The sequence below is a fragment of the Pseudochaenichthys georgianus genome, chromosome 3, assembly GCF_902827115.2.
Source record: "Pseudochaenichthys georgianus chromosome 3, fPseGeo1.2, whole genome shotgun sequence".
NCBI lineage: Eukaryota > Metazoa > Chordata > Actinopteri > Perciformes > Channichthyidae > Pseudochaenichthys > Pseudochaenichthys georgianus.
Genome location: NC_047505.1, coordinates 51,695,600 through 51,709,994, shown reverse-complemented (window position 1 = coordinate 51,709,994; position 14,395 = coordinate 51,695,600). Strand labels below are relative to the sequence as shown.

Below are 14,395 nucleotides of genomic sequence, written 5' to 3'. Positions count from 1 at the left end.
GTATTCAAAGGTCATATCATTATCACCCGAATGTCCTCCATTGTGTTTTTCTTAAACCAATCATATTGTTGAAAAAGACTATAATAGAGGACCTTACATTTGTGTTCAGTTTTGTCTGTTTTCTTTATATTTATTATATTTTAGATTTGTTTTTGTCTTCTTTCAAATGTATTTCATCTGTAAAAAAGTACATTTGTTCGTTTCATTTCCTTCTTATTTTACAGATTATTATTATTGATGCATACATGTGTTCATCCATTCAATGTGGCATCTGCTATAATGGGGTTAATGTATGATATTACTTAATAATACAATACATAATATATGATATGATAATTACATTTTAGTTTTATTCATTTCTTATTTCATAGTTTCTCATTATTATTATTTTTATCGCTCATCTTATTTTTGATTTTATTAATCTGTGTGAATCTGTGCTGTCCTGTTTTTCACTCTCACCCTGTTGCTGTTTGAACTACTGAATTTCCCCACGGGATTAATAAAGGTCCATCTTATCTTATCTTAATGTATAAGTTGATTTACTTCATCTACTGTACTGTGTAAAAACACCCCAACAATGTTACAAGAAATATACTGCATAAAGCAAACTATATACTTTATTTGATCTAAAATATTGATGTTTCTACAACACCCAGTTGTCTTTGTGTATTTTGTGAATGAAGCGCCATCTCATGGTTAAATCCTGTAATTGAACAAATGGGGAAATTGGGCAATGCCCTCTAGCAATTTGGCAACACCCCCAGCCACTGGCATCCGCTGGGCTTTTGACTGGGACACATCCATTTGAGTCTGATCTGGAGTGCTACATCTGTAGGAGTCTCACCATGTTTATTTGTTTGTTTGGATCCTATTATCTGTATTTCCCTTTCTGGGTTCGCCATTAACATCTTTAACAATAATATGTATGTTTAAAAATGTCTCTCATTGAAGGTAACGCCTCTTACGGCCGACTTACTCTATGGTGGCTATATATAGAAAACAGTTTAGTCACATCATTCATAAAGGTTCTTTAACTTCCTCTTGTTCCTGTGTGCAGGCAGCAGGCTCTCTTCAGCGTCCTCTCTGCATACTCCGTCTACAACACAGTAAGTAACTTCATGTATCCAAAGTCAGACTGAAGCATCCTTTGAAGCATCCTTTGTGCTCCAGTCAGTCCTCTCAGTAAACACAGAGCTGAATCCAGATCAGATGCACGCTGAAGGCTCTTTGAGCAGGTTTTCTCTCACTGATCGAGCCGTCATGTTACATGTGTGTTGTTTGTGTTTCATGTATTGTGTCTGGATACTTGTCTGTTGATGTTGGACATGGAGCTGCTGTGACGCAAGTCAAATTTCAGACTTGATCTGACAAATAAAGTAATATCGTATCGTATCGTATCGACTTCAAAGCTTGAAATGGTAGTGCTTTCAGACTAAGCTAATGCTAGTTAATCAAACACAACAGCCCATCCTGTGTGTCGCTAACGTTAGCATCATCTTAGTCTACTCTGGCAAGGATCTGCACAGCATGCAGGATAATCCACTTTTTGTTTTAATACACGTCTCGTTTATATTCAGCCATTAAAGGACTTAAGAGAAAGAGCCTCTGTGATATTTATTATTATCCTGATGACTGCTTCAGAGCTCAACAAGCGCTACAAGTGAAACGTAACTTGTGTTTTCTGTTCTCTAACAATGTGCACATATTTTGAAATGCTTTGCTCTTGAAACTAAATAATGTTGTTAGCTGTTGTTTTATTAAAGCCACGATTAGTGGATTTATCGATTAGTCGTAACGTTTTGTGATAAACATTTAATCGTGTTTTTTCATTCAGGGATTTCACAAAATGCTCCCAAATGTAGATTTTCTGCTTTTCTCCTTGTGATATCCTATAATTGAGAATATCTTTGAGTTGTTCGCTGACAAAAAAGGAAATGTAAAGCTTTCTACGTCGGATATTTCCACGGCTGACTCCCCCTTGTTGTTGTTGTTGTTGTTTATTTGTGTCCTGCAGGAGGTGAGCTACTGTCAGGGGATGAGTCAGATCGCCGCTCTGCTGCTGATGTTCCTGAACGAGGAGGACGCCTTCTGGGCGCTGTCGCAGCTGCTGACACACCACACACACGGCATGCACGGTGAGAACACACACACACACACACACACACACACACACACACACACACACACACACACACACACACACACACACACACACACACACACACACACACACACACACTGTGTATGTGAGAAACAGCAGCAAGCTTCACAGGAACATCCAATCTGACTCATGCATCTGTTTTAAGGTGAAATGCTCAGAAAAAGGAAATAAATGTTGGACTTATTTCGCTCTAAAGCAGGGGTGTCAAACTCAAGGCCCGGGGGCCAAATCCGGCCTGTGACTTCATTTTATGGCCCCATAAGAGCTTGCAAAGAATATTATATGTTTATTATACGGTTACATGATGATTTACAGAAGCACGTTGCCCATAAACTACATGTCCCACAATGCATCTCAAATTTGACATTTTTCTCAGATTTTGACATTTTTTCCAGAATTTGGCTTTTCCTTTTAAATCATTTTGTGACATTCTCACTGAAGAGACTTGCAATTATTTGCCCCAGACTTCTGCTTTCAGACGTAGTTAATTATGAAGTTATTACCCTATCTGATAATAATCCAATGCAGAGGCAATAATATAATATAAATAATACATTATTTTTTTATATATATATTTTTCTAGTCTTAAAGTTACAACCCGGCCCTTTGAGTGCAGCCCTAATGCTGATGTGGTCCGCGATTAAATTGAGTTTGACACCCCTGCTCTAAAGGAACTGTGACATGACTTTGAGTTTATTATTTTGATCTTATTCAGAATTAGAATACTTTATATATCCCAGCGGAGGACATTGGGTTTTGTGATAGTCGCTCCATTTAATAATAACAAACAATAAAACATAAATTAGAAAAATTGAATTGATACTGATATAAATATAAGAAGTTAAAGTAAGCGGTTATTTTTGTATCGCTTTTGTTGACTTAAAAATATAGTAATTATAATTCCTTTAAAGCATATTTTTTTTAATGTTTGTTAATTCTGCTATTGTTCCAAAACCAATATACTAACGGTATTCAGAATGAACATGTAAAGATGTTTACTGTTTTCATCAATATTCCTGAAATGCTTGACGATGTTTGAATCTGAAGCGTGACCAAGAAAGGCCTCTCTCCTCTCTTTCGTCTTCAGGGTTTTTTGTCCCGGGTTTCCCCAAACTGCAGCGGTTTCAGACTCATCACGATCAGGTCATTTCCAAACTCCTCCCCAAGCTGAAGAAACATCTGGTGAGATCTCACTGACACAAACACATAGAAGACACAGCGACAAGATGTCAGATGTGTCAATCCATCACGTTGTATTGATGCAGCCACATTTGAGAAAGCACTCGTTGACAGAGTGTGTGGCCTTGGTGTTGGGGTTGTGATATTAATGTGATTCTCTCTCCGTCTGCAGGACAGGGAGCAGATGTCTGCGGGGATCTACAGCACAAAGTGGTTCCTGCAGTGCTTCATCGACAGGGTCAGAAACTCAATTATTGTACTGTAGTTGTGGAGGCTAAGCCAACGCTTTAAGCCTCTGAGGATCCGCTATGTTGGCGTAATGGATGCACACAAAGTTTCCAGTAGAATAAAAGTCTGATGCAAAGTTTCCAGTTAAATACAGTCCATGTATTTCCTTTTCACTGGTGTCCATTGAACTTGCTTCGTTGTGTGTCTTCTCCGTGGGTGTTTCTCAATGTCGAGGACGCTTCCTTGGTAGGACAAGTCCCTCCGAGTCAGGTCCTTCAGAAGCGAGGCAAGAATCCTTCCTAGCCTCGGAAATCGAAGAATGGTGGAACAGGCTAACAGGTGTGCGTCATATGCGAGGCCCCGCCTTAAATGGAGCACGACTTCCACCAACGATTTGGAAATTGGTCCGTGCGCAAAGCATTGTGGGGATTTTAAGACCGCGGAGGATACACATGTGCAGCCTCGACATTTCCCGCAACGAAGGACGCCGGCCTCGGTAGAATTCCAAGCATCCTGGACATTGGAACAGTCCTTCGGCGGGACTCGATGACGTAGCATCCATGAAATAGTGGCTCTGGAGCATCCTTCCTCGACATTGAGAAACACCCCGGCCGTTTCTCAATCTCGAGGAAACTGGCTTCCAAGCCAATATTTCAAGGATGCTACGTCATCAAGTGACACAGCAGGACCGTTCCAATGTCCAGCATACTTGGAATTCCACCGAGGCAGCGTCCTTGGTTTGGGGGAAATGTCGAGGCTGCACACGGGTAGACTTCGCGTCCTTAAAATCCCCACAATGCTTTGCGCACGGACCAATTTCCCCAAACCTGTGTGGCGGAAAATGTAAGGCGGGGCCTCTCATGTGACGCACACTTGCTAGCCTGTTCCACTCTTCGTTTTCCGAATGCCAGGAAGGATTCTTGCCTCGCTTCTGAAGGAAGTGACTCGGAAGATATGTGCTACCAAGCAAGCGTACTCGCGATTGAGAAACACCCTCTGTGTGTGTTCTCCGTGTGTGTTCTCCGTGTGTGGTCAAAAACTGTATGGCCTTCCGGCGGAACCTCTAACCACAAACATCGGTTCCTACCTTTATACCCACAGCCTTAATTGGCTTCCACACCAGTTAAATGTAAAGTCACATTTGGACAGATATCATATCATTGCAAAGATAACAATTCATAATTCACAGGACAGCGTCTGATCTTTTTATCAGATTAAGAGTGTCCTTTACATTACATTTGTGTTTAAATGAATCTTTTGGGTGGAAACCTAAAGAAAAGTAACATTTGAATGTCCAATTTCCAATTTATGTATTATTGGTTTATTTAAGGACAGACAAATACACATGAAAACAGCTATTTAACTTTTGTTTCCCCATTCATTCTCACATTGATATTAGTAAAACAAATAAATAAATAATCACAATTATTATAAACCAAGTAAATACATAAACATCCTATACGGAAATATACAATTATTAGTATATAAAAACGTTACTTTAAAGGTGTTTGTAAAGACCGCTATGTGTGTGAATTCTGTGTATGAATAGAAAAAAAGAGTGAAACTGTCCTTAAATATCTTATTTTGAATGACTCTTTATTAAAAAAACAACCTCATACTATACGCTGTGAATCTAGCCAAATCAAATCCGTGGATATCATCTAAATAAATATTCAACATTACACAGTAAGTCAAACTTTATCGACGGAAAACATCCCTTCTTTACAACAGCAAGGTATTACCAAAACAGAATTCTCTTTCTATAAAGATAACTTTTCATGGTTTCAGCAGAAAACGGTGATATTTGAGCTCTGGGACTTTATAAGAGAGCGTTAAGAGCTGTGAAGTTGAACTGCTATTAGTCTCCTCCATGCTTACCCACAATCCTGCGGTGGTGGTTTGGCAGCTTTAGCCGCTGTCAGCACTTTACTGCGAGGGGCCCGGGGCCTCTGAGGTCTGAGAGCAAACCAACAAACCTCCTGACTCTGGACACGAGCAGAAAGAGGCAGATGTGAAACTCTGACGTAAAGACAGGGAATGAAGTGGCAGTGATAGAGAGAGAGAAGGCAAATGTGCACACTTCCTTTACTCAAGTAGAAGTACAGATACTCGTGTTTAAAAATACTCTGGTGAAAGTAGAAGTACTGACTAAACTTCTCTACTCAAGTAAAAGTAAAGAGGCTTTGAAGTGTACTTCAGTAAAAAGTACCCATAGCTAGCAGCTGCTTTAAAGAGTACCTGACCTCCCTTTATATCAATAGAACAATAATGTCATTGTTAGCTAATGAATGTTTCCATGCTGAACAACGGCAACATGACAACGTTTCCATTGGTCCCTCTTCTTTAGAGAAGACCAGGAAGTGATGGATACACGGATCGTGTTCCAACCAATAGGCACGCAGTGACTCTAAAGAATAATGACCACGCACCAACACACATTCAGACTAAAGGAACCAGCTGTTTGGGAAATGAGAGAAGTAGAAAGTACAGGTATTTGGGTTCAACATGAGAGAAGTAGAAAGTACAGGTATTTGTGTTCAACATGTAAGAAGTAGAAAGTACAGGTATTTGAGTTCAACATGTAAGAAGTAGAAAGTACAGGTATTTGAGTTCAACATGTAAGAAGTAGAAAGTACAGGTATTTGTGTTCAACATGTAAGAAGTAGAAAGTACAGGTATTTGGGTTCAACATGTAAGAAGTAGAAAGTACAGGTATTTGAGTTCAACATGTAAGAAGTAGAAAGTACAGGTATTTGAGTTCAACATGTAAGAAGTAGAAAGTACAGGTATTTGTGTTCAACATGTAAGAAGCAGAAAGTACAGGTATTTGTGTTCAACATGTAAGAAGTAGAAAGTACAGATATTTGTGTTCAACATGTAAGAAGTAAAAGTACTTAAGTACAGTAACAAAGTATTTGTACTCTACCTCTCCCCACACCACAAAATATTTGTATACAACATCCGTTTCATAAACTAGACATATTAAAGTAATGAAAAAGCATGGTTGTTCTTTGTTCTACCTCGGGTAGGGGTACCTCACCTCCTAGGGTCCTTAGCTCCTCTCCTAGTTGGACAGGGGAGGGAGTGATACGAGCTCTCGGATAGAAGCTGCTCCTCCGTCTGTTGGTGTGTGATCTGTTGTGTTTCCTGCAGACGCCGTTCACGCTGACTCTTCGTCTCTGGGACATTTTCATCCTGGAGGGAGAGAGGCTGCTCACCGCCATGTCTTACACCATCCTGAAGATACACAAGAGTAAGGACTGGAGCATTCATAATCATCCATTGAATTAAAGAAACCCTAATATTGTTAATTCTATATCAAAAAGAAAAAGTCAATAATAATTTGTCTGATGTGTGTGTGTGTGTGTGTGTGTGTGTGTGTGTGTGTGTGTGTGTGTGTGTGTGTGTGTGTGTGTGTGTGTGTGTGTGTGTGTGTGTGTGTGTGTGTGTGTGTGTGTGTGTGTGTGTGTGTGTGTGTGTGTGTGTGTGTGTGTGTGTGTGTGTGTGTGTGTGTGTGTGTGTGTGTGTGTGTGTGTGCAGGGCGCATGTTGAAGATGTCTCTGGAGGAGCTCAGAGAGTTTCTGCAGGAGAGAATCGCTCAGACGTTTTTCTTCAGCGACGACGAGGTCATCGAGCAGCTACAGAGCTCCATGATGGAGCTGAGGAAGAGGAAGCTTGACCTTCCTCCTCCAGGTACATCTACACACATCTACACACACCTTCACACACCTACACACATCTACACACACCTACACACATCTACACACACCTTCACACACACCTACACACATCTACACACACCTTCACACACACCTACACACATCTACACACACCTTCACACACCCACACACACCTACACACATCTACACACATCTACACACACCTACACACACCTTCACACACCTACACACACCTACATACATCTACACACACCTTCACACACCTACACACACCTACACACACCTTCACACACCTACACACACCTACACACACCTACACACACCTTCACACACCTACACACACACCTACACACACACCTTCACACACCTACACACACCTACACACATCTACACACACCTACACACACCTACACACATCTACACACACCTACACACTGCTACACACTCTCTGAAAGTCCCTGAGTGTGTTGCATGGCTTAAACCTAAATACACACTCATAGATAAAAACATAATTATTTGAGGATATTTTTAAAAGTCATGACTTCTTTACCTTTTCAGAGGATAACATCTCTACCTTATACAAACATATATAATATATTAATATTATAATATTACATTATGCTTCACATAATTAAATATCTTAACCATCTGCTTTCAGAATTTGAACCCAGTTTTTTTAAATATCACAGGTGTTTTTGTAAAAATAGAACAACAAATATATTTTATATACAAAATATGTTATGCTAATTAAATGCTTGGGGGAATCTAGTTGTTTCCCTTTATGGGTTGAGTCAATTATAATCAACAACATTAACTTAAATCAGTGTTTCTCAAAGTGGGGGGCGCAGAGGCATGCCATCGGGGGGCGCGAGAGACCAGGGGGGTATACTACGAAGCAAGATTTTCGCTTAGCCGGCTAACTTCAGGGAAAACTCTGGGTTTCCGGTCCTACGACGCTGGGTCTCTTTTTAGCGGGCTAGGTCTCCATGGTAACTTATGCTTAGCAGCTAACCTGGTCGGGACCAGGTTAGGTTGCAGGCTAAGAGCTCAACTCAGTGAAAGCGCTGCATGCCTGCTGACCAATCAGAGCTCAGTGTGCGGAGTTTAAAGCGATCAAGTCATATTACAGGAGAAAGGAAATACAGAAAAGCTGCCGTCGCAGGAAAGACGGCCGGCAAAAATCACCGACTGTGTGAACGTGAACATTAATCGAATATCACCTCCATCTTCAGAGCAATCTGACTATTATAACATTAGCGTTAAGAAAGCACTTAAATATCTGCCACAACATAAGTAACCGGATCAGAGTACATTAAGTACAGTCCGCGGCATATCACTTCATAATGTATCATATATCTCCTGATCTGAGTCAGCTGAGCCGTATCTGGCCGTGCAACACTCACAGTGTCACATAGGCTATGCAGGAGTATTATTTTAAGCAACACATGAAGTTGACGAAACACTCGAGTCAAATGTAATTAAAGTCAGGTCGTGTTTTAGACGGCAGTGATATCATAAACCTGTTAATGTACGCATTGAAACACGTGTTCTGTTCCAGCTGTATTCACCTTGCAGCTGCAGCTCTGAGGCTTTGATCCTGATCAAGTGTTTAAGTCATGGATGTTTAAAGTTTAACTTCTTCATATGTCTAATAGTTGTTATAGTTGACTTTTCATTCAGGAAGTATGACGCTGCGCTGTCAGTGCGCTTCTCCATGTTTGTGATTGGTCGAATGCTCCAAATACCACCCCTTTCATGTGAACGCGCACCTCACTAGATAGGACACGGCTGGCTTGAGCGATCCACTTGATAACCAGCGTCGTAGGACAGTTTAGCGAGAGCACGTATGTTTTGGATTAGGCCAACCGGCTAACTCAAACATATCCAGGTCAGGTTGAACCAGCTTCGTAGTACAGGCCCCAGGAGGAACAATTGTTATGACAACGACAACAAAATGCTTTGACGTCGGCATGACCGGCGGAAACACTAAACTGTTGTGTCGTGTAGTGACACTGAGAAACCTCAGAGGGCGCTGTAGGACACAGCTGTGTAATGCACATGATGAGGATTTTCCTGACACAAGAAGTTGGAGAACCACTGACTTAAATGCACCGGTTTTGTTTTTCAGGAAAGCCAGAGGAGCGTCCCCGTCTGCCTCTGGGTCTCGAGCTGCCCCCCCCCAGAGGGAAGACCTCCGCAGCCGGCCTCAGCCTGAACATCATCGACTCCCCTGACCAGAGCCCCTCCAAGGACCCCCGGGACCTGGACCCTGAGCAGGAGGAGGAGTCCAGGGTCATCATCCACAGCCAGCTCCCCCCCGACGGCTCCCCGCTGACGGGCCCTCCGCCTTACCGGCCCCCGGAGGAAACCCCAGATAAAAACACAGATCCACGCTCCCCTTCCCCCACAGACGACTCCTCTCTCGCGGCCCCTTGCTCCTGCAGGATCCCGCGGACCCTCTCGGCCCCCGTGATGCACCTCGGCCCCCCGCAGAGTCTGTCTGCGGAGGAGGAGAGGGCGGAGGACCGGTACCTGGAGCAGCTGCTGGAGCAGGCCTCCAATCTGCCCGGCAACAGGAACCAGAACCAGAACCAGGACTCAAAGGAAGCGTCAGAGGAAACTCAAGGGGAAGATGTTTCATGAAATCAGCTCTGATCACGAAGCGGCGCCGTTAAATGTTCCAGTTCGGTTTACATACTTAATGTTGATGTAGAACTACAGACGTATAGTCAGATTATCATTGTGAAGCAATAATATGCTTAAAATATGTCATGTTTTCAGGACAAGCAATCATTTTGATTATATATTTCCCAGTTTCCCGAGGAAGCATTGGAAGAAACTTAGGCTGCGGATATTTCATTCGATCTGAAATGATCGGTGATTGAAAGCATCAGCTCCGTTAAATAGCCTGCAGATTCAGGCACTTTGGAGGTTTAATATGTCGGTGAGAAGTATTGTCAGATTATCAATGTGAAGCAATAATCGCTTAAAATATGTCATCAGTTTCAGGACCAGTAATTATTTTTGATGATATGATTTGTCGATTTTCCTGGGAAGCATCCGAGGAAATGAAGGCTCTGAATATTCCTTGAAAGTCGCAGCGATTTATTCGATATTTAAATGTTCTGTAAAGGTGCAGATTAAGCACTTTGGTGGATGAGAATTTTGGCGAAGAACTATAGAAATATTATCTAGCAATAATCACTTAAAAATGTGTCATCAGTTTCTGGAACAATAATCATTTTGGTTATCTTTTTAGAGATAAACTAACTTTCTAAAAAACATTATGACGAAGAATATTTCCTCCATAAAGTATTCAAGTATGTTTAATATAATATATAATACTGACAGTTTGTCAAATGTTGCTTATCATATCCTATTCATTTAAATCTTCACGAGTAAATCTGCAACCTGAGGGTGGGAAGTCCAAAATATGTGGGATGTTATCCAGGAAGGGAGGGACTATGAGAAATTATGTTGTGTTGCATTATGGGAAGTGTAGGATGTTGGTGTTTGGCGCTTGATATAATTGAGATTGAAATGTGGCCATTGTGTTTTTAAACTTTATGTAGATGAAATACTGACCCTAGTAAAACCAATCATATATCTCATCAAAATGTAAATAAGAGTCAATTAGAGCGAGCAGGCGCAACTTTTGTTAAAGACAGAATTCTCTGATTTGAGTCATTACAGTACATCTTACTTGTTAGACGCTTTTATCCAAAGCGACTTACATACTCAATACTGTGGACAATCCCCACAGGAGCCATTTTGGTGAAGTCTCAGGGACACAACGACATGCTGACGGCCCGTCCACACAGCGGCGTGAGTTGAAGCTTGCCGGCGGGCGTGTCTGAAACTCGACCAACAACCAATCACATGAATCTCCCGCCCCGGACACACAAGCACGCGGTTTGATTGGCTAGAGCTTGTACTGGCATATGATTCGATTGGCTGACGCTTCCGTCGAAGCTTCAACAGTTGAACATTGCTCAACTTTTGTAGCGAGCAACGACGCTCCCACAATGCAGTTCGGCGTGACGTCACCCCATTCAAAGTGAACGGGCAGAAGCGTTGAAGCTTCAACGCACGCCGCCGTGTGGACGGGCCGTGACTGTAGTGGGGTTTGAAACTACCCCCCTGATCCGAACACCAACGCACTACCCACTGCGCCACATGCCTCCCTGTAATCAGTGTGTTATGGTGCTGCAGAAACTATTCCACAGTCTTAAGAAATTAATATTTGTTTGGTGCAAATCCATACAAGATAATCCAACCATGACCATTTTAGTAGAGGCTATTATGAAGGGAAATAATCATTCCCTCCAAAATCCTGAATCTTATTTATTTTGCAGTATCATATTTATTTCCAAATGTCATCATAGTGCCAACGGGATGAATGTGTTCAATTCCAAACATATTGATAATAGTGTAAATTGATTAAGTATTTAATTACTTAACTAACACAAAGTAAACCCGAGAATCTTTGCAGAACAAACTTACCTAACATCGTCTTTCTAATTTCACAATTGAACCTTTTTGAATCACACCTCTCACTATTATTTTATTTGCATTTTGATAACTTGTGCCAACTTCTCTAAACATCTTATAACGAAGAGGAGACACAGCTACACAGACACTTGGAAATGTTTCCCGTTCTGAAATACCCGAAAGTCTCTGATGGAGTTTTATAACGAAGCATACGGACATCTTAGAGGCATCACCGTTTCAAATAAAATTAAAGAAATTGTAGTTTTTTAACGTTTTCCGTGAGAGAACAAAAGTGTTTCTCAGTCGGCCTTTGTAAAATGTTTGCTAGCAGAGTAACAGTTTTATTTTTTGTATTAATGTCTTGATGCCTTATTTGGATCGGCTTCAGTTCTTCTGTGGACGTTGTTGATGTTTGAACGCTGCACAACAACGGAGGAATTTAACACGAGGACAAAAAGCTACTTTTCAGGAGTTGGACTGAAACCTCCGAGATGGTGAGCTGGCTCGCTGTCATGATTGTACGCATTGAAACCAATAGAGTGGTGCAGGGATGTCCTATTTTTGAACTAGGACCCTGAAGGCAGCATCACCCACCCTGGTTCCCTCCAAAAAAAAGCCAATGGGATTTTTCCAATTAGGTTTATTGGAGAAAATAATCTCAACATTTACGCATTTTACACGTTTTGTTCAACAGGATAATCTCCACATATTAACATGAATTTATGATTTTTGAAGTAACAAGCGAATGTAGGACTATAAAGGAGTCTCATTTAGACACTTGTTAGATAGTTGTCAGCAATGTCAAACTGCTAATGTTGGGACCCCAAAGTTTTATGTTTTAAATGTGAAGTAAGGGTCACCAGCAATAGGAAATTGTTAGATGCTAACTTGCGATTTGCGTCGTTAGCATAGGTTGCAGTACATTGGGGATGATTAGCATTATAGGCTATATGGACAATATTTCACAACAGCTGCTGCTTGGCCAATTTAGAATATATAAGAGTGTTTTTTTTAAGATGTTGAATCCATTTCTAACCCTTTCAGAATTCCAAATGGCCGTTCAAACTAGAATTTGGAAATACTGTATTTCAACTATTGGTAGTATGTACTTGAAAAACTCGGTATGGTCCGAAAACCATTGACTTCCAGACCAGGGAACAGGAAGGGATAACATGCTGAGTAATTGTTTGGTCTAAGGACTCATTCCTGCACCACTCTATTGAGCTAGTTTTAGTGTTTCATTTTAGCTCAGTAATTTATTGTTTTATCTTCTTTGTAAGTGCACCGCTCTTTTGCTAAACGATTTGCAAGAACTGGAATATTTGCTGAGCTCCTTTAACGGTTGAAAATAGCCTTTTTGTGTTTTGAGCCGCGCCGAGGAGAATGTGGATGTCAGGTTAGCATTGTGTTTGTACAGTATTGTAGAGAAGCTAGAAGCAGTGTTCTCTTTTCTTCAGCTCTGTGCTTAGAAAATAGTGAAAGGTCGACATCTTGTGGTCGTTTTAGGTTTAAGCATGACTACGGGACATAGTCTTGAAAAGTAGAAATGTGGTAAAAAGAGTTTTGAACATGTAGAAATCATCCACATGACAACACATTGGATTGGAAATATTAAAAGTCATGCAATTTAATACCATTGTTTTTTAATTATGTGAATATGTTTTTATGACATTCGACTATATTTAAAGTCAAAGAAGCCGCCATTGAATCAATTTGCAGCTAGTTTACAATTGAAATGTAATAAGTTATAGAAGGATGACATTTGTAAGCACTTCATGTCAGGATGTGGAGGATACACACATTGAATGTTCTTGGCTTTAGATGAGTTGCATATTTACACTTACAGGATCTTTTGTTAGGAGTTTGAAGAAAGTGATGAAACCCTGGAGCTGAAACAATACAACTTTTATCATTCTTGAGTTTGTGTGTTTATTCTGTGTGTGCTGAAAAAAGCTGTTTGATTTGATCTGGATCTGTACTTAAGTACACATTTGGAAACGTGTACTTCACCCAAGTATTTTCATTTTATACTTCATTATACTTCTATACTCAACAACATTTTGGAAGACAATTTGGTACTTTTTACTCCACTACATTTATTTAACAGATGTATTTACTTCGTATGTTCAGATTGAGACACACAACACGTAGGAACAACGTTTCAAATGTGATTAGTTGGTATAAATAAACCATTCAACATTATATTCAAGCAAACATGAGTGGTTTAACAGAAAACCTATCTGCAGCAATCAATCAGCAATCAATCAATTGTATAATGTGACTGATAGGATTAGTAGGATAGGATTAGTTCCTGATTTTCCCATTTAAATAAATTAATATAATATTAATAGCTCAAGGAACAGCATTTTTTTTGGAGAGGTCATCTTTATACTTAAATTAAGTGTGCTTCAAATGGTATGACATGTTTTCATCTTAATAACAAACAGCAGTAAAAGCTACTCAGCCTCAGTTTTTGTTGTAATATATATCCTTTATTTAACTAATAAGTTTCATTGAGATTAAAAATCTGTTTTCCAACAGCGACCAGGCCAAGAAGGTTAGCATGAACAAAGTTACAACCGATAAAACACAGACAATACAGGCAGACGAATACAGTGGGCGTAAAACACAAGTTAAATGGCACATTAACCAATCA

At 40.5% G+C, this 14,395-nt stretch overlaps 1 protein-coding gene across 3 annotated transcripts in view; it reads left to right on the top strand.

Annotated features, from left to right (window-relative positions):
- LOC117443124 (USP6 N-terminal-like protein) overlaps window positions 1-13,658 on the top strand; it is a 30,180-nt gene extending 16,522 nt beyond the window's left edge. For all 3 annotated transcript variants that reach the window (XM_034079078.2, XM_034079069.2, XM_034079094.2), the window contains 7 exons: window positions 1,058-1,106; window positions 2,015-2,135; window positions 3,249-3,343; window positions 3,513-3,578; window positions 6,722-6,821; window positions 7,109-7,261; window positions 9,377-13,658. In XM_034079078.2, the coding sequence (XP_033934969.1) occupies window positions 1,058-1,106; window positions 2,015-2,135; window positions 3,249-3,343; window positions 3,513-3,578; window positions 6,722-6,821; window positions 7,109-7,261; window positions 9,377-9,891 (1,099 nt within the window). In that variant the 3' untranslated portion in view covers window positions 9,892-13,658. The remainder of the gene's footprint in view (window positions 1-1,057; window positions 1,107-2,014; window positions 2,136-3,248; window positions 3,344-3,512; window positions 3,579-6,721; window positions 6,822-7,108; window positions 7,262-9,376) is intronic.
- Window positions 13,659-14,395: the final 737 nt, after the last annotated feature.